This window comes from Momordica charantia, assembly GCF_013281855.1.
Source record: "Momordica charantia cultivar OHB3-1 chromosome 1 unlocalized genomic scaffold, Mcharantia_2.0 BLBB01000001.1, whole genome shotgun sequence".
NCBI classification, from domain to species: Eukaryota; Viridiplantae; Streptophyta; class Magnoliopsida; order Cucurbitales; family Cucurbitaceae; genus Momordica; species Momordica charantia.
In genome coordinates, this window is record NW_028275157.1 from 21,914,038 (window position 1) to 21,940,365 (window position 26,328).

General features: G+C 34.7%; 4 protein-coding genes across 14 annotated transcripts; 2 read left to right on the forward strand and 2 right to left on the reverse strand.

Moving 5' to 3' along the window:
* Positions 1 to 5,682: 5,682 nt before the first annotated feature.
* LOC111012416 (transcription factor MYB41) lies at positions 5,683 to 11,029 on the reverse strand. Its single transcript, XM_022286563.2, has 5 exons — positions 10,955 to 11,029; positions 7,296 to 7,542; positions 6,844 to 7,180; positions 6,626 to 6,755; positions 5,683 to 6,542 (listed from the first exon to the last, which is right to left on the reverse strand). The coding sequence occupies exons 3-5, from the start codon at positions 6,974 to 6,976 to the stop codon at positions 5,774 to 5,776; spliced, it is 1,032 nt and encodes a 343-aa protein (XP_022142255.1). The 5' UTR covers positions 6,977 to 7,180; positions 7,296 to 7,542; positions 10,955 to 11,029; the 3' UTR covers positions 5,683 to 5,773.
* Positions 10,603 to 16,286, reverse strand: LOC111012385 (Inositol monophosphatase family protein). Of its 11 annotated transcripts, none has more exons than XR_015790222.1 (11): positions 16,095 to 16,286; positions 15,881 to 15,977; positions 15,543 to 15,645; positions 15,018 to 15,226; positions 14,644 to 14,703; positions 14,128 to 14,513; positions 13,692 to 13,767; positions 13,560 to 13,610; positions 11,956 to 12,133; positions 10,955 to 11,032; positions 10,603 to 10,827 (listed from the first exon to the last, which is right to left on the reverse strand). XR_015790222.1 is itself a non-coding variant. In XM_088122516.1 (10 exons), the coding sequence occupies exons 1-9, from the start codon at positions 16,202 to 16,204 to the stop codon at positions 11,984 to 11,986; spliced, it is 1,242 nt and encodes a 413-aa protein (XP_087978642.1). In that variant the 5' UTR covers positions 16,205 to 16,286; the 3' UTR covers positions 10,843 to 11,032; positions 11,956 to 11,983. The 11 variants fall into 11 exon arrangements, 7 of the variants coding, with proteins under 7 accessions (XP_087978642.1, XP_087978653.1, XP_022142217.2 ...); XR_015790223.1 differs by having other exon boundaries at positions 11,951 to 12,133; XM_088122516.1 differs by lacking the exon at positions 10,603 to 10,827 and having other exon boundaries at positions 10,843 to 11,032.
* A 1,231-nt stretch (positions 16,287 to 17,517) lies between these two features.
* Positions 17,518 to 18,385, forward strand: LOC111012432 (receptor-interacting protein). Its single transcript, XM_022286578.2, has 2 exons — positions 17,518 to 17,914; positions 17,990 to 18,385. Exons 1-2 carry the CDS (start codon positions 17,636 to 17,638, stop codon positions 18,155 to 18,157), a joined length of 447 nt encoding a protein of 148 aa, XP_022142270.1. The 5' UTR covers positions 17,518 to 17,635; the 3' UTR covers positions 18,158 to 18,385.
* A 4,399-nt stretch (positions 18,386 to 22,784) lies between these two features.
* Positions 22,785 to 25,622, forward strand: LOC111012445 (PapD-like superfamily protein). Its single transcript, XM_022286598.2, has 7 exons — positions 22,785 to 23,315; positions 23,537 to 23,607; positions 23,832 to 23,913; positions 24,089 to 24,210; positions 24,838 to 24,915; positions 25,031 to 25,150; positions 25,243 to 25,622. The coding sequence occupies exons 1-7, from the start codon at positions 23,075 to 23,077 to the stop codon at positions 25,300 to 25,302; spliced, it is 774 nt and encodes a 257-aa protein (XP_022142290.1). The 5' UTR covers positions 22,785 to 23,074; the 3' UTR covers positions 25,303 to 25,622.
* The last annotated feature ends 706 nt before the right edge of the window (positions 25,623 to 26,328 follow it).

Here is a 26,328-nt window from a genome sequence, read left to right on the forward strand (position 1 = left end):
GTGGGCCGTAACTGAAACCGCCACCGTTGCCTGCTTTTATTGGGCTGTCGTAAGGCCCAACGTTTGTTCTCATGGGCTTGCGCAACCCAGTTCAAGCTTGTAGATAAACAAATAACAACTATAACTTTTTTTTATTTACTTTTTAAATCATAATTTAAAAGAAAAAACTTCTAAAATATTTAGTTTTTACACTTTTTGTTTTAAATTTTAATTGATATTTCTATAAAAAAATAATAATAACACAAAAAAATGATTAGAAAACTATATTTCTAAACAACAAAATGATTAAAAAAAATGTAACTCCATGAGACCTTTATTATTACTATTAATTCTTTTACTAATTGAGAGGCTCCATGATTAAAAACATATGTAAGATTTTGACGTAGCTCTTATCAGTCCTGTAAAATATAAATGTTAAAGCATTTGAGTTAAGAGGTAAGATGTTCATAGATGAAGCAAAATTCGAAGCGATGCATATCAAAATCGTTCAAGTACGTTGGAAGAACTGGAAACTAGGTGGCTCGTGAAATTGTTGAGAACAATGGTACCTTTGTACTCCAAGTATCTCCACAATGGTACAATATTGTCCGCTTCATATGAGAGTCGACAACTTTCGCACAAGTTGCAACGACCCTTGCTTGTTGCTTTGAAGTCCAAAGCCTATGTTTGCTTAGTAGGTCAGTATAAGCTTCACGAAAGATATTATTCAAAGGAGAAAGGGGCAACCAACATAGGAGGCTAACTTGCTTCCATTGATGGACAAAGGTCCTAGCGATTTTACTTTTGATTTCACTCAAAATACCTCATATTAATTGTTATAATTGTCCTTATCTATGTACCATGATCATTTCTTTAACCAATGTGAGACTTTAATTTGCTTACGTTTCCCTTACAAACTAAACATAAATTGTGCAGAGAGAGAGCTAACATGCTCTCGGATATCCCAAAGAATTGGAGAGTCTATTACCTGGTGGTTTTATCTTTTATTTCGTCTCATATTTTAGTTTCTATTCAACGCACATACTTATTTTCTTTCTAACACAAAAAAAAAAAAAATATATATATATATGTGAATGGAGTTTAACAATTGTATTGAGCCTTTGGGCCCATGTGCATATTTGAATGGATCTTAAAATGTTAGTATGTATGTAGGTGCTTTTTTATTTAGATCATTATCATTCAGTAACTAAAAAAAAAAATTGCTAATATTTTAATAAGTTTACTTGTGCTCATATTTTCATTATTAATAATATATAATACATGATTAACCCAAACCAATCTTGAGTTTTTCTATATAATCTTTGATTAGATCATATAAATGATTAAGTGGAGTAATCAACCTTTTAACCACAATAAGATTAGTAAAATTTGGGCGTAAATGTAACAGATAAAAATAATTTCCATTTATCAATATAACATCTTATACAATTTTATGTAAACAAGTGTCATTGTGATGCCTCACTTTCGTTTGCATCCATTGGTTTGGTGTGCTTAAACAACTTAGAAAAATAATTATTTTATTAATTTAGAAACCAAAAGACAAATTGAAGGTAAAATAATGGTGCCCACACGATGACAAATGCAATTCTAAAAGAAAAAACCTTTTGACTTTTTGAATAAATTGATGAATGATTGATCATTTGGTAATCAATGTTTGATTTGACAAACAAATATAAAACAAATTGTAGTGTCTAAAACTTTGTTTGACTAAAACAGTGAAAACTAATCACTCTCTTAATTTTCAATAATGAACTCGAATCAATCCCCCACCCGCTGAAAAAGGTCTTGTCAATCTCAACTTCGATTTTCTATCTTTTCTCTGTTTTCTTTTTAAAAAGTTTTGGTATATGGTATATTTAAATTTTAGTGGATAATTATGTCCTTTGTCAAAAAAAAAAAATATCTCTCTCCTAGAAATATTTACTATCAAACATTTAACTGGACAAACCAATGTATGTATGATATTTATCATTTGTCAGGACTTCTTAGATATTAAAAAACATTATTTGAACCTAAGTTCATAAATCACAACAAAATAATGAGAATTTTGCTTTGGATTAGGATGTCGATAAATATACCAATCATGCGATTTGGAGGTACATTGTGACATCCGAATAAAAAAGAGGGGTCCATGATTGAACCTATATGTACCACATTCAAATGAGAGAGATCTTTGATCCGAAAATGAGTTAAATATGGGTTAAGAAAGACTTAATGGTAATTACCCAAATCAATAAAGTACATTTGAATACGAAAATTAAACTTGTTTGACTAATCGTACCTCATAAAATTAAGGGAGGAAGAGTGGAATTGAAGCAGTGTGAAAAGAAAAGGATTTTGAGTGGGGATGCATTGACCCATATATGTAAAAATGGATTAAATTGGCCATTAGTGGTGGTCAAGGGGGAAAAAGGTCTACATCATCTGGGAAAATTAAATATATATATATATATATATATATATATTGCTTCTTTTGATTATCACATCTCGAAAAAGAGAGCTTCTAGATGACTTTAACAAAATCAACAAATGAAATGCTATATTTAATTTTTCCAACTCACCATATACAAAATACAACACTTTTTGTTTGTAAAATTAATTTATAATAATCAAAATAGCCGACCTTCCTTTTTGCCCACTTTTAGCCCACAAGCTTTGGCTTCATAATCAAAAGCATACATATATCTTTTATCTTCTGTATGCCTCTTTGAATCCCGTCAAACGACAACACTTGAGTCATCGGTATGCGCATATCTGTTTCGGGTGGCCATTTTCATTGTCACACTTTGGGCATATTGAGGACCAAATTATTGGGAAATTTTTAATTACCTATTTGTACCATTCCCTTCACAATTTTAATTTGGGTTTGGGTTTAAGTTGAAGATAAGTAAGAAGGAAGAAAAGTGCGGCGCGCGAAGAGACACAACCCCACTTTAAGGGTAGTCGGAAACGTTTTTCTTTGGGCGGTGGAGAGAGAAAAAGAGACTGCTGTCTCTCTATCACTCGGTGGAGTGGACGGCTGGTAGTCAAAGACGGAGCTCCATACATTACAAGCCACGGCTCCGATAAGCGGTTTTCTCGACGCCTACAACTCTCCATTATTTAAAATCTTCTTCTACACAGCATCCACTTTTATTTTTTACGTCTAAATGACCTTTGCCTTACGTCCATGCAACGCCTTTCTTATCATTTTCACCTCCCATCTACTGAGTTATTCCTCAATTTACTCTATTTATAATACTTACTAATTAATTTTCATCGATATATATTGACCAATATGAACGTCCTTCGTCTAGTTAAGCATAACATACTTGACTCCTTAAAAGTCTGGGTGAGAAGGGATCACATATATTCAGTGAAACCACGACGTAACAAGCTTAATGACCATGAGTTTAATGTGGGAGTGCATTAAAGAGACGTGTGGATAAGATATATCGATCATGAAACCACAAAACAAAAGGCTTTAGAAATTAGTCGGAGGCAGCCAAATTTGCAGGGGCAAATTAGGAAAGTTATCCACTCATCCTTCAAATTCATGTACCCTATTGTTGATTATCCATCAATTTCACAATTTTTCTTTTATATTTGAAATCACTTCTAATAATAATTCGTACAAAAAAATATATATATATTTGACTGAATATCAGACAGTATGAAATATTTGAGCATATATTATTTGTAATTGTGTAGTCGTGATAATCCACCGACCATTCCTTGTTTTAGTAAAATCTGGTACAAATTTGGAACCCAGAATTTTTCAAAAGCATTTTTTTGTTTTGTGTGTATGTTCACATTTTTGCATTTGTATAATTCACATGAACCAAATCATGGTTAATGGAGGACAATGGAAACTTGAATTTTTTTAAAAAAAACTTTCTGATGGGCCCGTTCAGCTCCTATTTACAGATAAAATGGCAAAACTAATGAATTTGTAGTATTATTATTATAAATAATAAATATAATAATATAGTCCTTTACAAAAAAATTGTGGAACGCATTCTAAAAAAAATAAACATTTTCAGTTCAAGTAGGATATTTATTTAAACGTTGTAATTAATGCTAACATGCATAATTCGGTCATTCAATAATTGACATTTCAATTTCATCTCACTATATTATCGTTCTAGTCCACCTATCGTTATTTGTTGCTATGTCCCAAATAACCTCTAAATGCAATAAGAAAATGGAAAAAAAAAATGGTTTTGGAGACTAAAATAATTGTTGGATATTGAATTTTAATTTTAATTCAAATTAACGGGAGCATTTAAACTAAGGTCAATATGTAATTAATAACCATTCAATACAGATTTAAAATCTATTTGTTTCTCTTTCCGAAAAAAAATCTATTTGTTTCTTAAAAACTGTACATAGAAATTCAAAATGCAATTCTTAAATTCTGTCACGAGGTAGATTGTTAACTCCAATATTCCAATCTTCTCAATAATTTATTTTATTTTGTGGGACCTATCCTTGCCACGTGTATGAAATGCTGACGTAATTACCTTTGACGCGGGAGGCAGCCATTAATGGTTGGATTAAAAGGAAACAAAACCAGCGCGAGAACCTTGCCATTTTTTTCAATAAAAGCAACACTTCTATCTTTTGCAACCTTTTTTATTTATAAAAAATGTATGTGGTCCCCGCTTAATGCCACCGCTTAAAAGATACCACGTGTTATCGACTTTGTCAAACTCATTGCCATGCAAATTAATAAAATATTCACCTTTGATCTTTTTCATGAAAAGACACCGTTTGCCCATCCTGCCAGGTGGACTGGACAGCTGTCCCGACTACAACCTCCGCCACCCTCCGCCGCTCCTCTCGCCGGGAACCTAGACTCGCTGTCGGGAAGCAGCGGGACACTCGAATTCTAAAATTATTTCCTTAATTATTTAATGCTTGACTTAGTACTTTATTAGTGATCACTTATATATGTATATTAATTAAATTTGTTCACCGTTTTTCTTTTCTTTTATGCCAAAACACTGCATCTTTAATTGCGCTTTTGGGTTCGATTCGAACATTGCTATTTACTCTCTATTTTATGATCTCGTTGGATTTTGTTGCAATTTTCCCGGCTCAATCCATCAATTTAAGCTTTTGAGTTGATTGATAGTTTATTTATTTTTAATAGTATTAGAGCGGAAAATCTTGTATTCAAATCCATGCATTGTCCTTTTGAATTGAATGATAATTTACATTTCTAAATATAATTCAATTGGTTAAAATATATATATGTTAAATTAAAAAGAGTATATATTCTCCTTTTTTAGATGTCACGGCTACATTATCATATGCTATAATATTAATTACATTTGTTTTTAAAACTTATCCTCGTCATCTCGGTTTTACATTTTAAATTTGAATGGATTAATATGAAAATTACAATAACACACATATATAGTAACGTGTACATAAAGTATATTAAAACATTTAATTTGATTTACATGTTTTTGTCATACATGTCTGTGGCCAAATGCTATGACGTAATACAATCCATAAGAAGATTCGCATTGGATTTTAATAACTAAAGAAACCAAATAAAGAAGGGGTGGAGCATAATCAAATTTTAGCTACGTAATTTCTTAATCATAGAACGAGACAGAAATGTTGCCATTCATAGATTGACATGCAAGAGCGTGGGAAGGGGAAGGTGAGATTTTGCTTCCAAATTCAGAAAGGTTAATCGTGAAAATGGATAATCATAATTAATTAATTATAAGCAATTTTACAAGATATCATCTGAGGAAAAAAGAAAACAAACTCGGTGCCCTTACAGTTGCATGAAGGGATTAACATCCAACAAATCGGGGATTTCAAATTTCAAAATTTCACTGCAGTAACTTTCTCTCTCGTCCTGATCAGTGCCATTGCCATTGTTGGCACTGAAATACGTGGAATTGGAGTTCAGAGTGGAGGTTTCAGAGGAAGGGTAGTCCATGTATTGTTGATGGGGTTCTTCAAAATCGTAATTTGGAACCTGGGCACAGTCCAGAGAGGAAAAATGGTTCAGATTTGAGGGAATTTCGTTAGGGTTTGGGTAGTTTTGGGAGTAATTAAAGTCGAGGAAATTTGATGGGTCTAACAATTGGGTTTCGCCGCCGCAAGAGGTGGCAGTGGTGGACGGGCTGCAACCGGAAACTTCATGCAGCGGCGGGAGGGGGGACGATTGGTCAATTTGGTGGGGTACTTGTGGAACTAACTGTAGCTGAGATACGACGTAGTTTTGGGATTCTTGTTCAACATTTTGTAGCAGAAAATTTGGACTTTTCATGAAGGAGTTGGCCAATCTGAGAAGCTCCGGGTTGATTGAGTTGTGGATTCCGATCAACCTTGAGAAACTGTTCATCTGAGAAGAAGGAATATTGCAACTGTAGAGAGACGAGCCAAGAATTGAAGACAAATCCAGAAGATCGAGTCGCGGATTGTGGGTTACTGGATCGATTCCCATTCTCAGCAACCTTTTTCTGATGTGGGTGTTCCAATAGTTCTTTATTTCGTTGTCTGTCCTTCCAGGCAGTCGAGCCGCAATTGCAGACCACCTAAAAATGCCAAACTTTCATTAAGAAACAAAACAGAGATCACAACTTTAGCAAAGAATTAGATCCAATTTTTATACACTTACTTGTTACCCAAAATGCTATGCAACTGAATAATGGTCTCCTCCTCCTCAAAAGAAAATCTTCCTCTCTTAATATCCGGCCTCAAATAGTTAGTCCATCGAAGACGACAGCTCTTTCCACATCGCTGAAGACCTAAAAGGATGGACAGAGTCATAAAGATTAATTTTTTATCATAATCGACCAGCTTAAACTTGCGGAAAAGTAGATTTAACTAAAGTACCTGCATTCTTGGGGAGGGTTCTCCAGTTTCCATAGCCATGTTTCTGAATGTAATCAATCAGTTTCTGGTCTTCTTCTGGAGTCCATGGGCCTTTCTTGAGACCATCTTTTTCACAGCATGGTGTTCTTCCCATGATTGGAGTTTGGATTTTGGATTTTGGTTGAGAAATTGAGAGAGAGAGAAATGGATGAATTCAATGATGTAGGGACCGTAAGTGGATGAAGTTGTATAAATAGAGAGAGAGAGGAAGAAAAATGGAGGAAGTCAAATGGGTTCGGTGCCGTCCACTGTTTATTACTTTGGCTGAAGACGATGACGTGTCCTCTTTTTACTCTTACTGAAATTACATAAACAGCCCACAAAGGCCTCATTAATATCTCGATTTGCCACTTTAATAAATTTCTGAATTATTAATTGGAGAGTAGAGATTGGATTTCAGGGCTGAAAATTACGTGAAATCATATGGGATTTGTGTTGTCTCATGTGTTGAGACCATCACTTTCTAGGGTTTCACATTAGCTGTCATTGACTTGGTGAAGCCACGTGGCTCTTCTTCTTCTTCTTCAAAGATCCTATTGCGCCACCCCCTCTCCAATGCCTTTTTTTCTTCTTGCATGCATGGCTTCCTCTCATTGGCTACCTTCACCTAGCAAACTTTACTCTCTCTTTCTCATCTCGCCCATTTACAGGAAAACGAGACTGAAAAAAAGAGAAATTTTAGAATTCTAACAATACATGATTTGGTACGAGTAATTAAGACCATATGATGATGATAATTCATCAAATGTTGATACAGCTTTAATCTTAACAATTGGAACTTAAGCATATAGCAAAGGATTTAAAAAGTTTCAACATCCAAGAATCCCAAAAATATTATGATATACGGAAATCTAAGGGATAGTGATAGAGAGGGTTGGGTTGGATTAAACCAACCAATTTGTTACACGATAAGCTTATCAACCTCTGCACGTTATTTATTGTTTCTTTTTATTTGTAATTTTTGTCTGCGCCAATGACTTATCTCTTTGGCCCTTTAGGGCAGTTTTCCCGTCAACTTATCCCTCAAAGGAAAAAGGAAGAGAAAAAAGTATATAATAGGTGGAACATGTGCTAATTAACCTTTTATTTTCTCTCTCTCTCTCACTACCAAAGTTGTCGGTCTTCATAAGTAACAAGTGGCAGTTGTACTGAAAAAAACGAGTCTTCTACGCCATTAAATGTTAATTTCTGACCTCTACCTTGATTTTTGTGTAACTTAAAATCAGATTTTGTTTTCTGAAAATATAAATGTCGTATTTTCCTGCTAAATATTATATTATCTTCTTCAATCTTCTCCACGTGACCAAGTGAACATAGATTTTCATGTGCTAAGCGATGGCAGCTCAATCTGAAAGCTTCCAAAAGTTGGGAATGGAAAGACCCAAAAACCGTCGGCCTTTTGGGTGTTTGTGAACAGAAAAAAGAGCAATAAAAGCAAAAAAATGATGATTGTTCTCTTTAAAATATACTCAGACTAATTATTATGTCGACTTTTATGAATTGGGTCCTACGGCTGGCTGTTCTCTAAAAGGCCTTTTGGCATATTTTTTTTATATATTAGAAGGGCAATTTTGTCCAAGAAAGAAGAATTTTGCTTGCGTTCACACGAGAAAAACGTACGGAACTCCAAGTAGCCTTCAAGGCCCAATTATTACATGATAACTTCGCATTAGTTTAATAAATCATAAGATTTTCGAAATCTTCAATTTCTGGATCTTATGCGTGTCCTCATCAGGGCCGTTCGACTAACAGATTGGATGACCTCATCAGTCCATCTACGAGTCGCCACGTCACAGCTATCCCTTGTCGGCCCACTATCGACATGAAACGAAGTTCGTATGTTGTATTATTTGTTCTAAAAGTCTACGCGCCCGTGTTTTTCAAACTACATTTTTTCTTCAAAATCTGCAAATTTATGTCTTTTTTCCCCCTTTAACTCTATGTTTTTTTTTCCGTGGGAAAAGGATTGTTGTATTCGTACATGACTCAAAATATGCCAACATAAGTTGGCTAGTGAATTCTGATCACTTGAACTTCTTAACAGTCATAAAAATTGCTAATATTTAAAGTATTAGAAGTTTATGTTTTTTATTTATTATTCATTAGAGAATTAGGTTTAAACAAGTCAATAAACTCTACATATTTAACGAAGATAGGACACGTCTCAGATGGATAGTGATCTGCAAAATCTTTTGGACTTGTAATAGTTGGAGCCAGCTGCCCACCAATTCTACTTCTAAACTTGATGCATTTTTATAATGCTTAATGGTCACTTCTACCATGGAAAAAGTGAATAAATTCGAAGACTATACAAGCCATGGAGTTGAAAACCATGTCTACAAGTTTCTCCCATCCATCTTAATCTAAGATCAGTACAGTCAAACAATATTTTATTAACCCAGCAACATTTCCTCCTCAAAGTTTTCTTTATTTTTAAACCAATACATTTGAAAATGGAAGAAAACTTCAAAATTATTATTTTAAACCAACCAAATATTTGAAAAGACTAGCAACTGTTTCCCCAAGCCTGTACATTAGCTTTGTTTGTTTGGGTTTTCTTGCACCTAATAGTATAAGTATCGCATCACTCAAGGACCCTAATATAGGGATCAATTGTTTGAAAAGTTACATACCAACAAAAATGTTTTTTTGAATTCTCAAGTTTATTAGCATGCATGTGAGTTAGGATAAAGTTTTACAGGGAAAGACTTCACAATGAATGCAATTTCAAATTCAATTAATTATATTGAGTGCACACTTTATCAAACACAGCTTTCTACGTGGCTAAATATTAGTTAAAAACCTACCACACCAATTAATGTCTACTAATAAAACTATATATTTATAGGGGCCAAATTACACATAACATGAATACCCACGATCGACGGTACATGTTAGGAAATGAGCACAATTCAAGTCCTCGGGATGAGTTTTATGGAGACAGCCTGAATTCTCGAGGTAGCAAATCTTATGTCCATTATGCAAGGATATGGAAAAGGTATCATTTTTCTTTTGTTTTATTTAATGGTCCACGGGGGCAAGCTAGTGTCTTCTAGCCAAGTAGGTTTGCTACTTGTCCAAAATCTGTGCTTCGTGTATTGCTTTCTCGAGATAATTGCCACGTGTTTACTACTGAACGGAGGGCAATTATTGGACAATTGGTAGATTTTGATCATCTGTGTTTTCAAGGTTTGAAACATTGAATAGTGAGTGGGTGGGTGGGTGTGTGCTTTTTCTTTCGTCTCCATCTGATTTGTTCAGCAGAAATGCGTAGTCTAGGAATTAGGACCGCTACTAATGCCCATGAAGGTTTCACTTTTTAATTCTTTGTAGATTTTGGATCGTTCATTACAATTCAAAATTATTTAATAAAATTCCATTTCAGTCACCTTTGACTGATTTCTAAAGTTGATAATCATGCCGATTTTCCATTTTTCCTAAATCCACGCAAACCCATTTGTGCCATAACTGGAACCCCTATGACTTAAAAAAACCATTATTGTTTGATCTTATACGGGGAGAGGAAGCAAAAGACAATATCAAAAATTGTCCTAGCCTATATCAATATTCATGGGTTCCATTTCAAAATTAATTGGCAATGAGAGGAGTAGTTCATGTCTACTATAGACCTATGCAAAATCCATTTTCTTTTTAATGTAGGATGCTTAACAGCCTAAAACTCCCATGATAGGCGAGGAATTCTCATATACCTCTGCAGTATTCACAAAATTACGGTGGGCTAAGTTTCATTGGAGTAAACAAGTCCAGGTGGCCTGATCTTACTGGATAGGATATCGGTGTACAACCTAAAAGGGAACAAAACGAGTTTGACCGTGGTAAATATATAACTAGAATAGAGCCTAGAGTTTGTAGCCCTATTGACCTTTGGGCTAAGTCTGTAGCCTGGAGTATTTTGTGAGGGGGGATGCACAGTAAATAGAATACCTGAATCGCACAAAATATCCAAGGTAGCATCAGAGCCTAATAATTGAACTTATGTGATTGAAATTATAAAATTAGTCACTTGATTGGTCAACCATTCACATTATTGAAGATAAGCTCAGTACATTACCGTAATTATCTACCCCCAGGACCTTGCACAGTTGATCTCCAAATGCGAATCTACAGTTTTCACGGTTTGACTCTGCATCTACGGAAAGTTGAACAAGCAACACCACCAAAAAATATTATTGTGTTAGTTCAACCCCATCAACTGAATATTTAACTGCCATGGAAATAAAAACTTGAATTCTATGTTGATAAAAATAATGACAGGCATGCATTTGGAATTTCCCAGTTTGTTTCCCCATTGATGAGGTTATGGAAAACTAGCATTCTTAAGACCAAAGAGGCTGGAGGGATCCAATAGGCATCCTTGTGGAATGGTGAAGGGGATCTGACATACAAGTCTCTCAGTACAGTAAGGCCAATATTTTCTGGGATATTGTTAAGAAGGCACAATCCATCTCAGACACTGGCCATTTGGAAGATGTTAACAGCACATATACTATCCTACGAGACGAGAACGTAAAAACGAATAACTTCTGTGCAGACTTAATAACTGAGACAAAAATGTAATATCTTTTTGCACAAATAAACAAAATCAAGAATTCACAGAGAAACACAGAGAGTGTTTGGCAGGATGCCTAAACTACAGATTGAACGTGCTCAATCAATAAACGAAAAAAAGGATCAAGTACATGTGTGCCACACACACGGATTCTAATACCGATCAACCAGACAACATTCAAATATTAAACAATCAGGTGGAAACGTCTAAGTTTTTGCAGGAACGTAAAAGAATGAATCAATCAACCACCATCTATTGTCATAGTCCATGGTTAGTTAAAGTGTCAGGGTACCCAATAATTGTTCAGCCGTCCACTTGGACAACTGTAAATCAGTTGATCCTTTTTACTTGATCGTATTTTGGCCAAAGTTTTAAGTTTAAGGAACTGAATTTTTATTATTCCCAAACTAGCAATACCCTTAATTTGGAAGGTACTTCAAACCTGGAAGATTCAGGTGGATAAGAAAAGTAAGGGTATTTGGAGAGAAGATGGCATGCCTTACCAAATTTAGGTGATAGGTTGTCTCAGCATCAAAGAATTGATGAAGTGGATGCAGTCATATCAATAATAAGATCGTGTAGGCGACCATTAGTGACAAGAACGCCACCTGAAGGGGATAAAGTCCTGCGGCCAGCTTGATCAGCAGCAAGATCAATGTCACTGCCTTGCCAGTCAGTCACCTAATCAAACAAAAAAAGCTCCATAAGAACTTCACTCAGGTGTCTCACAAAGAAGTAATTGAAATGTTTCAGGATCATACATATACAAAACTTTGAAGATTATTATTATTTGTCCAGATATTCTCAACGCTAACTGTCAATAACTTTGTAGTTCCCCGAACCATAATCATGAAGTTCTTGCAGCTACAATTTTGATTTTCTAGATTTAGTGATTTATAGGAAACTTTCTCATCTTCTAGGATTGGTGACAAGTTTCTTAATTCTATTCTGTGCGGCCATCTTAAAAAATGCCAAGGCTTTATGGCTTAATGCTACTAGAGTCATTTTATGAGAAATACAGCTAAAGAGGAATAAGAAAAGTATTCTCAGGAGAAGAGGAGATAGCCAGTTCATTGGGAAAATTGTGAGTCCTTGCTGTGCCTCAAGTAAAGCTTTTTGTAATTTTGATTTTTCATTTACTCGTGCTACTTGGAGAGAGTTTTAGTAACTCTAATGATTCATTGACAGTTATCCACCTGTATTAACAATTAATAGATTTAGTACAAACAATCTAAAAACCAGGAGAAAGTTGAAGTAATTCTTTGCAGTAAAACCAATGTTTGTCACTATATAGTTAAAGTGATTATTATTGTATTTCCCTGGTAACTTCATTATATCATATAGATGGTGTATAATACTTCTGATCAATGGTACAGTACAATCACTTAGATACGTAGAAGAAAAGATGGATGTTGCTAATCAAAGAAGCAATGACATGACAAGACATAGAGTTACTTCTAATGTTTCCATGGTAGATTGAAGGCTTGAAGCATCAGAATCAGACAGCATATCAATGCAGAATGACTGAATGTTGTTTACTTTCTTCGACAATCAAAGAGTTTGGAACGTACCATGTAATATTTCCAAGATTTATCAGGAAAAGGAAAAGAAAACACTTCTGCAAATTAGAACCAGTTTGATGTTAAAAAATAATATTATTTGCGGTGATTCAGTATCCTGTAGGCTATAGTAATTTTATTTATTTTTTTGATAACCGGGAGTCGGCGCTTTGCTCTCCTATATCCAGGGGCACCCATGCCCACCTCAAGACCTGGACCTAGGAGACACCAAGGATTTTTGGTATTAAACTCACAAGAAAGGTCGAATTTGAGACTTCTAAGCCAGTATGACCAAGAAACTTCAGGTACTTGCCAACTGGACTGTCCCTCGAAGACATCCTACAGTAAATTTCCGATAGCTCAATTTATGGCATTATAACTATAATTCTTTCTTTTTCAAACATGAGCAATCCTGTTAAAAGAATAGTTCACTCCCCGACTCTAAACCTGGAAAAAGCATTAAAAGAAATACCAACCAACGTGTAAGTAGAATAAACGGGGAAAAAGTCAAGATTATAAAACTTTTCAAAAAGGGTAACGTAGCACACCTTCCCTCCTGCTTCATGCACACAAATCATGCCAACTGCATGATCCCAAGCCTGTATTTCAACATTCAATATTAATTTTTGCTGAGGTGATATTGTTGTTCTTAAACGTCGAAAAAAGAAACAGTGAAATACCTTGATAGTTTGAGATTTTGCTCGAAGAATGAAAACAGATGCCCTACCAGAAGCCACCATGAAATACTTGCACAAACTGCAGGCAAATGAAATGAAGATGCCGTGCATGTTAAAAATAAAATGCGACTAAAACCATTAGTGAGAGTCTATTTCTTTCATCTGAACATCACACAATTTTGCCCTATATTTGATTCTTTTACTGCATTTATCTTCAAGCAATGTCCAAGTCCAACTAAATTTGTGTACTGAAGGGGGAGACATGTTCAAGAAACAGATACATGAGTCCTATAGATCATTAATCTTCCCAATCTACGCAATTGATGAACAAATTTAAGAAGCCATGCACTGCAATAACTCTACATATTCGTGATCAGGATTTCAGGTGGAAAAATATTTTTAGGGAAGGATGCATAAAATATGTAAGTAGCAAATTAACCTTCCACAACATGTTCGGAGAAGGAGAATTTGACCTTCCCCAACTTGATCGGCATTAGTCGTTGCCTGGAAAAAAGTAGATGGGGGAAGCGATTCCCATGTTTGGCTATCTGGAATACAGAAGCGTGCCTCATGCACAAGTCGGTAGTCATCAACAAAGCATCTAGCCCAATTGTGAAATACTTTGCTCAGGCTCTGCATATCTGATAATCTCTTTGTCCATGTTCCGTATCCAGCATGAGCAATCATTATGGTTCCTGATCTGGACCAGACACCTCCACGTTCAAGATCTTCAGAGTTTGACTTTTCAGACAAATCTCCGTGCCAGTTGGGGCATCCCATAACACCTAATACAATCTCTCCTTCAATCACAAGGGCCAAACCTACCTGCAGTTTTTTGAATAGTTGGAAAATAGTAGCAGGTATCCAAAACTGAAACTGAATTTTCTAAGAACTCCTACTTGTCTATGTATATATAACACAAGTACAATGCTACAGCCTGAGTTAGATGACATACCACATATAGGACATCATTTCCTTTTAGAAATCCTCGTGTACCATCAATTGGATCTAATACCTGCATTGGGAGCTCATTCAATTGGATAATGTGTAACTCTAAATCGAGAGTTTAGGAAAAAGCTGAAAAATTCAAAGCTTAGGTATCTTCAGAAGTAGATGAAACAGTTTGAAGGGGAAACTTTAAATGCTTGCATTTCAAATGAAGTGGTATCTTCACAACCTAAAACATTAGCAGTGAAGAATTTTGTTCAAGGAAGATAATATGTAGATTTTAATGGAAATGATGACACTCAAAGATAAATTGAAGAAAATAAAACCCAACACAAATATTTTCCATGTTACAAGACAAAGAACACAATTTGGGATCCCCACCCAATATGTGGCTGGCTTACTTCCGAAAGCAAAGGCAGCATTAGCTCCCCTGTCAATTGCTTCCAGCACATCATCCTGAGTCAATTCATTTTGAGAACTTGACTTATGAGTTACTACTTTGAGTACTGAATGTGCCAAATTATTTGAACGTAAAAATGTAGAATCCTCCTCAGCTACCAATGGAATCGATGGAAATAGAGTACCCAACTCTGCATCAAGAAGAGTGGAGGGAAGAAATGAACTAGTAGAAGTTACTTCCATCGACATGAATAATTGCATATCAGCGTATGGAACATGACCAAACTAAAATCATAAAAAGGAAATAGAAGATGTATAAATAACTTATAGAATGTGTAAATTGATAATCTGTCAAAAAAAAAAAAAGGAAAAAAAAAAGAATAAAAGATAATAACAAACATTGCATTAGTGTCACTGACTAAGTCGGCAGAAGTAGAACTATTGCATCGTCAGCATTTACGGATACGCGAAATGTACCAATGCTGTATAATACAAAATTTTTATTACCCAAACTGACTAGCGCCTGAACACCAAAATCGGCAACAGTGACTGGAGTTTGATCATTCTTTTCCAAAATTTGTCCATCAGTCGATAGAAGCGACGATTTCACCTGCCAATTATCGAACAAGAGAGATTGGATTGATCGACCTTCCGGTGGTGGTTGCTTCCATTAACATTATCATGATAGAAATCTAGTGGTTACAGTTATCATATAACCACAATTCGGTTTTATTGAGATTTATAATTACCGATTCATAGCTTACTTCCTAAATGACTTATCACAGCACCCAAACAGAAAACTATAAACAAATAATAATTAACGAGGAGAAAATTCAGGAAATTACGTCAACGCAGAGACGACAAGCCCTGTGCACCACATCTACAGCTGCTAGAAGCTCTCGCCGATACTTGGCATTCTGCATCGGCAATGGCAGACAGGACCTGGAGACAGAAGTACACCGCAAAAAGAAAGAAATCAATAAAGCGTCAGGCACACATACGAATTTCCAAAAAGAGGAAAAAAAATCAAACGGAATCCCAAAGATGGAGAGAAGAGACCTTACGTTGCAGTATCGATTGCGTAGAGTTGCAGAGAGACGACGAGGAGAAGGAGCCCATCGAACAGTGGAGAAATGAGAAGAAGAAGAAGAAGAGTGAAGCAGATACATAGCGGGAATCAGGATATTTTCAAGACTCCACAGAGTGAGTCTTATGGCGATGATCTAATGTAAGTTGAGAAGTTGAGATTGAACTGACCAGGAGCCACGAAGCAGTGCTATGCGTTGAGATCAGGCGGTGGGCTGAAGAAGGCCCAACGCGGCCGATTTAAGTTGAGAATGGGTCCGGCCCAACAACGGTGACCTTCACGGAAGCTCCGGTCGCGGTCGCGGTCGCGGTCGCACTACGATTTCGTATGTGCTGAGCAAAAAACAGCAGAGAATGACGTGGAAAATTGAATTGAATCCTCTTCTCCTTATCCAAATAGCTTCCAATCGCACCAACTTTTCTTGCGAACCACGCTACCCCATCATTATCTTCTCCCATCTGTTTTTGTTTCCTTGATTACCATAAATATGACCATAAGCCCCTTGATTTTCCTCAAAATTGATATTTGGGCGTGGCATGAGCAGGGCGTTGGGGCAATTCGCGGTACGGTTTGTACAGAGGACGCGAGATCAGGCGGTGAAGAGCGATCCCACGGCCTTGAAGTCTCTCAAGGATTCAACTTCTGCTGCTTCTTCCGAATGCAACTCCGGCGCCGATGAGAGCCACAGGCTTAAGAGAGCTGAAGAGTCTCTAAGGACTGTCATGTATTTGAGTTCTTGGGCTCCTACTTGACACATTTTTTCTTCTTCCCCTATATATTGAATGAAATCTAATTCTGTTTTATTCCTAGACATCATATGATGTTGTAATAATCACGCTCTGTATTGTAAATTCTTGTTGCAAAAAGCATTGAATTTGAGAATTCCAGTTATTGCATTTCACTTGATTTATTTTGAAATTTGAATTAACACTAAATAAAATTTAAAAAATAATGACCAATATGTCAACTAAACAAAATACATCTTAATCAATTATTATCATCCAAATTCGATATAAATCAACTCATATCATATCAATATCATCACGGATTTTTTTATTATTTAATATTGCTTGTTATTAAAGTTATTTAAAAATATATCATCCATCAAACTATTTTCAATAATATGATCGTATCCTCAAAACGATGAGATGGCAACTACAGATATATATATATTTTTTTTTAAATCTGTTTCTTGAGGAGACAACAAGTCGTGTATTTATATATATTTATTAATTCACAAATTTGTAATTATTTTTTTTAACAAAAAATTGAAGGTAAATTAAAAGGATTTTACGAAGAGTAGAGGTAAAAATGTAGAATTTTGAAACATGAGAGGCCGAAAAATCGATGGACTAAAAAATATTTATTAAGTATTTAATGAAATTTCCGAAAATGCCCAATCCAATTGGAACAAAATGCATACCTTCTCTTCTCTTCTCTCAACCACACAAAAGCAAAGAGTAAACCGATAAGCCTCAGCGTCCGATCCTTTCACCTCAACAATTAACCAGGAATGATCTCACTCGGACCCTGCGCTTACCAAAATGGATCCTCATTTCCGTTCTACTCTTCAAATCTTCTAAATCTCCGTCCAATTCCTTCCAATTTTGCACTCCCACTCCCAACAAACTCAATAATCCTCGGAAAAAGAAACTTCAGATTCAGAGTTGTTCGCGCCGAACAGGCCGGAGGAAACAGCGCTCAAAGACGAACTTTCTTGACGGTCGAAGAGGCCGGCCTCGTCGAAGTATCCGGCCTCAGCACTCACGAGCGCTTTCTGTGTCGTTTGACGGTATTTCTTTCTCTGCCTCTGTGGCCGTCGTTAATTAATTTCCAACTTCCTTTCATTCTGTTTGTTTTTTTGCAGATATCGTCTCTGAATTTACTGCGAGTAATAGCGGAGGAAGAGAAATGTTCGATCGAGGAGTTGAATGCTGGCAGATTATGCGACTGGTTTCTCAAGGATAAGTTGAAAAGAGAGCAGAATTTGGACTCCGCTGTTCTTCAATGGGATGATTCTGACCTGACCTTCTGAGGTTTTCTTCCAATTTTAATTCCTCTTCAAAATGAAAATTGCATTATATTTGGGAAATTTGTTAATTTAATTCCCTTTTTAATTTAATTAACATTTTAACACGAGACGCATGAATGCCTATTTATTTAACAAACTAAAATAATATTAAAGTCTGATTTTGGTCCACAAACTTACTAGTTGTTCTGTTTTTTGGTTCAATAATAATATATGGGCTAGAGATTTGATCCATGAACTACTTTCATTTATGTTCAAGTTTACTTATTGTTTGAGTATCTTTATAATTGGATACGAGTTAAATCTTAAAATTTCTAACATCCACCTATTGAATTCAAAAAGTGAAAAAGTTTATAACAAAAAAAATTCTTTTAAATTTCAATCTTATACACTATTTGTCGATCTGATAGTTTAATCAAGAGGTTGTGAGTTTAATTATCAATCATATATATTGCGTTCAAAATTAACAAAAAGAAAAAGAAAAATCTTTAGCCCCTATTTGAATAACATTTTTTTAGTTCTATATTTTTAAATATTAAACTTATAAACACTTAGTCATTTTTGTTACGTTGTTTCATTTTTTTAAAACGTGTTCGAAACTACTTTTGTTTTTAAAATCTACCCATTCACATGTTGTGAAAAATATACCAAATAAGTTGTTAAGAAATAAAAATAATTTTAAAAAACATAAAACAGTTTTTGTTTTAAATTTTTATTTTTATTTTTTAAATTTAAATTTATTTACTAACAATTGTTTTATTAAATTTGTACTTCTTAAAAATACTCTTTCAAATCCTAGCTTAATTTTAAAAACAAAGTACAAAAAGTTGAAAACTACTCATTTTTTTAATTTAAGTACAAAACAAAAAACATGTGTAGGGATTTGAATTCAATATTTTTTTATTAAAAATAATTGTCTTAATTAATTTAGATATGCTCAAATTTAAAAAAAGAAAAAAGAAAAAAATAGCAGAGTGGCTTAGTCTCCCAATCAACCTTTAAAAAAAGTATAAAATATTTTTTTAGTACATGGAACATCCTAATTTTATGATTAGTAAAAGTGTGGTAAGTTAATATAAACACTCACGAACAATATAAAAACAGAAACAACGTTTTGGGCCACGGGTTTGGTGGGATGCGATTGGCTTGGGTATCCCCCTTAAAATTTTAGGGTCTAATAATCCTCTAACCCATGTATTGTTTCACCTAATATATGATGTCTTTCACATTTCTGTAACCAGTCTATTGTCATCGGTCTTTCAATGGGTCTTCACTTCAATTTTCTCATCTCTACATTATTCTCTGACGTCTCTAAATCTACGCTTGTGACTTCGTCTTCTACTATCTTTCTCACATAAATTAAAGAAATACTAAAATCAAAATGGATATATTAATTGCGTCTAACCTATACTATACAACCTTCCACTTTAAATATGAGATACATAGAGGCTACATAAACCTACACCCCAAGTAAATACTACCAAAACTTAGGCTGTACGAATTTTATGATTTTATAAAAGAAAGTTAAGTTATTGAGTTAAAACTTTTATTAAAATTTAGATTGAAAATCGACTTACGCATGAAATACAGGCAAATGAATGAAACCAGCATACCTTTTAAAATGGAAGGTGATCCAAATCCACAATTACAACAAATGATTATTGATTAATATCAATAACTAATTATTGTATTTTAAAATCATAAAAATAAAATCATGGGTGGGGAGAAGAAACCAGGATGCCGATCTCTTTAACCCGTGAAAAACGCCAAATATCTTTTTAATTATGGTGGCATTAGTGGACGGCGTGGACTAATTGAGCTTTTTATTTTGGTCTAATAATGGTTTTTTTTATTTTTTATTTTATAGGGAATTTTTGTCTAACAATGTTGACTATAGAACAAGTCTTGATATTAAATATAGCAAGGGGTCATTGTGCCCATAGAAGTAGAAATTTCAGGGAATTTTACCATTCAAAGCTTATCTCGCCCTTTTGATTAATTAAATATTATATATTAACTACACTTTAATTTATGTCATAATAATCTAATATAATACACATTTTTTTAGTACAACTAATATATAATACACATTTTTTCTCTATAAATCAAATAAGTAATACTTTAACTACTCTCTCCTTTCTAATTTAATCATTTTCTCGACTACTTCTTGGAGAATTAGTTCATGTACCTTGTCCAAAGGAAATCTAATTAAATTTCATTTATGAACTAATCACCATGGAAAAATTATGAGATGAAAAAAATAACCATATTTCTACCATACAAATCTTTAACACGTATAGTCTTAGATTTGATTAAATTCTATGATACATATATATGTAATTTATATGTGATCTTTTATTAATTTTTATATATTAAAATAACTAAATATACAAACTTTAAATGAAGAGAATTTTTTCCGAAGGATTTATTTACTCCAGAAACTTGGAAGATTCTATTAATTCGTCCCAAATTTTGGTAAAACGAAGATTTTGCACTGTAACTTCAAAATTTTATTTGATTTGAATATCCAGTGAAAGAGCACTCATATAGGAGTGTCCCCATCCCCATTTCATTACTATTCCTGCTAAATTATCTATAAATTTTGTAGGGATCGAGGCGGGAATTATTCTAAAAGATCAGTTTTTTTTTTCTTTTTTTTTTTTGAAGGTCGTTCCCCGTTTAATTTTTCAAAAATCTAAATAAAAAAATAATTCTCTTCATTTAAAAAGTAAAATTATTAAAACTTTTAGGAGGTCAAAATTTGAGCCTTATTATAGAGAGAATCACCAAGTATTTGGTGATTGGGCAGAATTAGGAGCCTTATTAATTTTTTTTCTAAAATATATAATTAAAAAAAGAAATAGGATAGAGTGGATGTTCCCAGTTTTAGTTTAGTTGATGATGGATAAAATACTGTCTTCATACAAACATTTTAAACATGGATTTCTCAATAAAAAGGGATTTAGAAGAAATAAGTACAATGATGACTATCTACCTAGTAATATCAGGTGGTTGCGAGTCGAGGTGTCTGCAACTTGAATCAAACAGCCACATGTATAAATAAATAAATAATAATGAATATTGAGACCATAGTTCAAATTTAAATAGAAATAAATAATTTGAAGAATATATCCGGTAGCGGGTAGTAGTGGGATGGGATCGAGGGAAAAGGAATAAGAATTTGAACCAATCAAACAATAAAAGTCAGCAACCACCTTAGACGATTGGTTATTATATGTTCCTTTTTAAAAATTATTTTCAATTTGAATTTGAGAACATATAAGAAATGGTCAAGCTCAACAAGTCATCCACTCATTTTTAAAAGGATCGAGTCAGATCTTTAGACCCAATATTTCAATGGAAGAACACACACACACAGGAAATTTCCTTTCCTATAATATGTATTTAAATATAATATATAATCAATTTTTTTCAAATATAATACAAAATTTGCCTTTTTTTTTTTTGAAGTATATTTCACATGCCACTTTAATTTGAATTATTTTATTTTCCTACAAAAAAATTTAAACGATTTGCTATGTTATTTATATATTATATAAATGCTTTAGCACTCATATAAAATGAAGAATTATTTAGATATTGTAAAAAAAAAATTAGAAAATAAAATATGAAATAAAAATAGTTATCAATGATTTAATATTTTTTTTAGTAAGGATGGGTATTAGAAATCATCATCTTTTGGAGATATATGCTTAATTAGGCGAGCTACAACTTGCCATCACTCAAACAAATTAACTAAAAGGTTCTAGAAAACATTTATAAATTAGATATTTCTTCTTCGAGTTCAGCAAAAATGGAGTTGTAACAAATGTATAATCTATTTGAATTATCGAGGAAATCGAAGCATTCACCTTCGAAGGATAGTAAATGTCTAAACTATGTTCGATTTGGCTGATTTTTTATTTATTTATTTTGAAATGGAAAAAAGAGACATAAAAGGAAGTATTAAAAAGAATGGAGGCACATATAGATACAATCCCTAATACCTCGCCCTACACGTGCCAAAACCGTGGTGGAAGACGAACCAAACTCTCCTCCAAATTTTACATTGACCGCGCATCTCATCCTGCGCAACTCACCAATGCATGGGCTAAGATATTACCCTCATGCCGGATGTGGGGAAAACTGATTTCCCCAAATTGGTATCTATTTTTCAAAATCTCAATTACTTCATTTCTACCGTAGATAAATTTTCATTCTCCCGTAGGAAAGAGTATAAATGTCAAAAATCAATTTTTAATTTTAATAATGAAGCTTAGCGACTTAAAGTATGCTTCAAATGGCAAAAGAAATGAGTAAGGTATTTAAAAGAGGCGGATCAACTAATAAAATCTAATTAATACAGAAGAATGATAGGGGGGTTTGAATATTTGGGCATCGAATTGTCTTCGTTAAGAAGAAAAAATGGCGCATGAAGTAGGAAACTAGGAACGATATTTGAATTGATTTTATTAGAAAGAAAAGAAAAGAAAAGAAAAGAAAAGGAAAGTGGATATTTACAAGCAATGGCATATTGAAGAGAAGGTTTTAGACGCGTGGATCGATGAGTTTCCCCCGCCAATCATGTACCCAAGGACAACAACATTCAATAAAAGCTAAAACGGGGCGTCCGGACCTCAACTCACTTTCTCCACTTCAATTTAATTCTTTTCAGTTCCGCTCTCGCTCTCTCTCTCTCTCTCTCTCTCTCTCTCTCTCTAACACCAGCCCATGCCCACCTTCCGCTTCCACCGAAAACGAAGCTAAAAAGTGACCCCTCCTCCTCTTAACGGCCACCTCCTGCTCCTGATCCTGCTGCGGCCGCTGCTGCTTCTGCTTCTGCTGAGCGTGACGTGAATTTTCAGACGCCGTCGACGAGTCTCTTCATTGTCCGATGCTCTGATTCAGCTCAGCGAGCTTCCAATGATGGCCATAGAAGATCAAAAGTCAACGTCCGATGGAAAGGTTTGGGGTTTTTTGAAGCTAACGTTTAGGCATTCCGCCACTTCCGCTACTACTTCCTCGCGTACCTCTCACCACACTCATCCGCCGGTGGAGGGGACGAATCCCCACGCCTCTGCCTCTGTCTCCTCCGTTGCCAGGTCGCTGCTCCCTACGCGCCGCCGTCTCAAGCTCGATCCATCGAATAAGCTCTTCTTTCCTTGTGAGCTCTTTTCTTGTGAATTCTTCTTTGATTGCTTTTGGTTGGATTTATTCTGCGTATTATTTGTCTACTGCGTATGATCTCGATCTATTGTTGACTTTTAACCTATCGCAGTTGCATTTATGTTTTAGAAAGTTGGAAATTCTCTAATTGATTTGGTTTTCCGATTGATCTTAGTTTTAATTCATTGACCTTTGCTTTGTTATCTTTTATTTTTGAAGATGAACCTGGGAAGCAGGTCAGGAGTGCCATTGGAATTAAAAACACAAGCAAGTCTTATGCTGCATTCAAGGTACGAGCAAACGTCCTAAATTTCCATTTGAGACATATCATTGTGCATTGTTGTATCCAAATTTCAAGCATGGTGGGTTGGAATTTTACAGTTTGCTTCATCAGTGGACTGTGAGTTTGTATGCTTGCTAGTAGTTATAATTTCCAAAATAGCTTTCTTCCTATTATTGTCTACAAAATTCGGCTTTGTTGTGGTTATTGATCCACTGTTTTAACTTCTTATAGTTCCAAACAACTGCACCAAAAAGCTGCTTCATGCGTCCTCCTGGAGCTATACTTGCCCCTGGAGAGAGCATCATAGCCACTGGTAAATTATTTTCCTGGATTTCATATCCATTTTTTCTCTGTTCTTAGGTTCATATATAAAAGCTGCGATAATCCATTTTGCTTATTTCCTTCAATTGTTCTTCAAATTGGGGAGTTTAATATTTCTTATTAATTTTCATTTTTTAATTGCTGTCAATGTTGGATGGATCTCCTAGTTTTCAAGTTTGTCGAGGTTCCTGAAAACAACGAGAAACCTGTGGATCAAAAGAACAACAGGGTTAAGTTTAAAATTATGAGCTTGAAGGTGAAAGGACCAATGGATTATGTGCCTGAGCTGGTGCGTCCCTCCCTTCCCTTTGCTCAGCCATCTCCAACTATTTACTTTTTGCTGGATGTTTTGTTCAATGTGAACAAGTTAATCAATGTTTTAGTGCTGCAAACATGCAATATTGCATAATTTCATTTTAGCTTGTTGATGGTCACAATGGAATTGTTAATATCTAGATGAATTTTAATTTATTCTTGACAAAATTAGAGGGCTGTATTGAGACCCACCCCAGGTTTGGATGTCGTTTTAAGTTACTAATGGCCACACTGAAACAAGTACCAATTCTGCATATGAATTTCCAGAAATTTTGGTTGATAATTTTAATGATAAGGAACTTTTGATAGCCGGTCCATCCCTAGTGGTATATGCTGCATCACATACAGTGGCCGGCAGTCTATTGCTTGCTTTACTTTTGCTTGTAAGAAAGTCACGTGAATTGTTTCTGGTAAAGAAGACATGTAATGAAAACTTCATTGAGGTTATATTCTAATCCATTTTTGGTCTGGACGAGTTTGTGTTTACTATGAAGAATTTGGTGTTGTGCCTAATACTTTCGAAATGCATTTTCTTCCAACCCTGCAAAATAACTTTTTTAACTTACCAAATAAAAATTCTTCCTTTTTCCTCTTGATCTAGTTTGATGAGCAGAAGGACCAAGTGTCTATAGAACAGATACTGCGGGTTGTTTTCCTGGATCCAGAACGTCCTAATGCAGTAAGTTGATTTATTTGAATGACTATAATCAGAATTTCTCTAAACTCACACTGACACGTAGGAAATCTTTATTGAACAAACTCCATTTGAGGACTAACCCTTTTCATTTCTGAAGGCTTTAGAAAAATTGAAACGCCAGTTAGCTGAGGCCGATGCTGCGCTCGAGGCACGCAAGAAACCACCAGAAGAATCAGGCCCCAAAATCATTGGAGAAGGGCTCGTGATAGACGAATGGGTGAGTTAATCCTTTGGTTTCCTACAAAAGTGTTGTCAAATTTTAAAATCCTGTAACACTCTTCATGTACTTCCATTTTGTGTGTTGTTCAGAAAGAGCGGAGGGAAAGATATCTGGCGAAACAGCAAGTTGAAGGGGTAGACTCTGTATAGGTTTGGTTTCAGTTTTCCGGCAATGCTTCGCTTCTGTATTTGAAAGGGATTTCAAATGAACTGTCGAGTCTCATCAATTCTACCCCCTTTAAAAAGTTATGTAATATTTTTCATATATGGTCGAAAATATTGTTTAGATGAACTTATTTTATTTCCATTGAAAGAAAACCCCTGAGGTAAAGTCTTGTGTAATTTAAGACACCGAATGGGATTTACTCTTTTATATGTAGATAATGTGATTGATTTCTCTCTCGCTAATAAAATGGCCACAGAGAAATGTAATGTGTCGAAGAAATTCATTTCATTTCGAATTACTTTTATCTTTGGCTCTGCAAAAGAGGACAGGTTAGTGATGGATCAACATCTGTGAAATTTATAATTTAGAATACGAAAATGGACTAATGAAAGGCATTCTTTTTTTTTTATTATTATTATTGGGCAATATTTTGACAACTGGATTCTAGCTTCGGAGGTAAAAAGACACTAATTTGAAATGCATAATCCATTCACATTCCAAATTAAAAATCAAAACTATTATGGCATAATCTCAGGGTCATTCTTTTTGTAGAATTTAAGATGATTTTAGGACAATCAAGTGATAGGCCAAAAGGACTTTACACCTTAAAATTCTACCAAATCCAATAACAAAGATTTCTTCATGAATCATTTCTGAAGTTTCAAAATTACTTTTGATATTTATGTTGGCCCGTTTAGTGTGCAATTAGAGCTCATCCAAATCCAAATCCAAAAGAGAGCATCAAGCTTTTTATTCTTCTAGTAGCATCCGTCTACCCAAAGGCCGGCCCTGGCCCTGCATATTTGAAAACTTTGATGGCAACGCTCCCTCGATTCTAATTTTGGAGCTATAAATTGGGAGACTTCGATGAAACCCAGCACCCACAAAACAGCCTGAAGCTAAATTATGGCCAAGGCCGTTACCTCAATTGCCATGAATCTTACCTTCCTGTTCGCCCTCTCTCTTCTCATCCTCTCAATTTCTGTCCAAAGTCGATCTCTCTTCGGTAA

Bases quoted from the DNA above. Each gene is read 5' to 3' on its own strand.
- LOC111012445 (XM_022286598.2), top strand. From the start codon at position 23,075: ATGATGGCCATAGAAGATCAAAAGTCAACGTCCGATGGAAAGGTTTGG. The intron at 23,914-24,088 runs GTAAATTATTTT...TGGATCTCCTAG, and splicing joins AGAGAGCATCATAGCCACTG to TTTTCAAGTTTGTCGAGGTT. The intron at 24,916-25,030 runs GTAAGTTGATTT...TCATTTCTGAAG, and splicing joins ATCCAGAACGTCCTAATGCA to GCTTTAGAAAAATTGAAACG.
- LOC111012416 (XM_022286563.2), bottom strand. From the start codon at position 6,976: ATGGGAAGAACACCATGCTGTGAAAAAGATGGTCTCAAGAAAGGCCCA. The intron at 6,756-6,843 runs GTACTTTAGTTA...CCATCCTTTTAG, and splicing joins AACCCTCCCCAAGAATGCAG to GTCTTCAGCGATGTGGAAAG. The intron at 6,543-6,625 runs GTAAGTGTATAA...TGGCATTTTTAG, and splicing joins CATAGCATTTTGGGTAACAA to GTGGTCTGCAATTGCGGCTC.
- LOC111012432 (XM_022286578.2), top strand. From the start codon at position 17,636: ATGATCTCACTCGGACCCTGCGCTTACCAAAATGGATCCTCATTTCCG. The intron at 17,915-17,989 runs GTATTTCTTTCT...GTTTTTTTGCAG, and splicing joins GCTTTCTGTGTCGTTTGACG to ATATCGTCTCTGAATTTACT.
- LOC111012385 (XM_088122516.1), bottom strand. From the start codon at position 16,204: ATGTATCTGCTTCACTCTTCTTCTTCTTCTTCTCATTTCTCCACTGTT. The intron at 15,646-15,880 runs GTAATTTCCTGA...GATAATTGGCAG, and splicing joins CTTGTCGTCTCTGCGTTGAC to GTGAAATCGTCGCTTCTATC. The intron at 14,704-15,017 runs GTGGGGATCCCA...CTCCCAATGCAG, and splicing joins GTAAGCCAGCCACATATTGG to GTATTAGATCCAATTGATGG.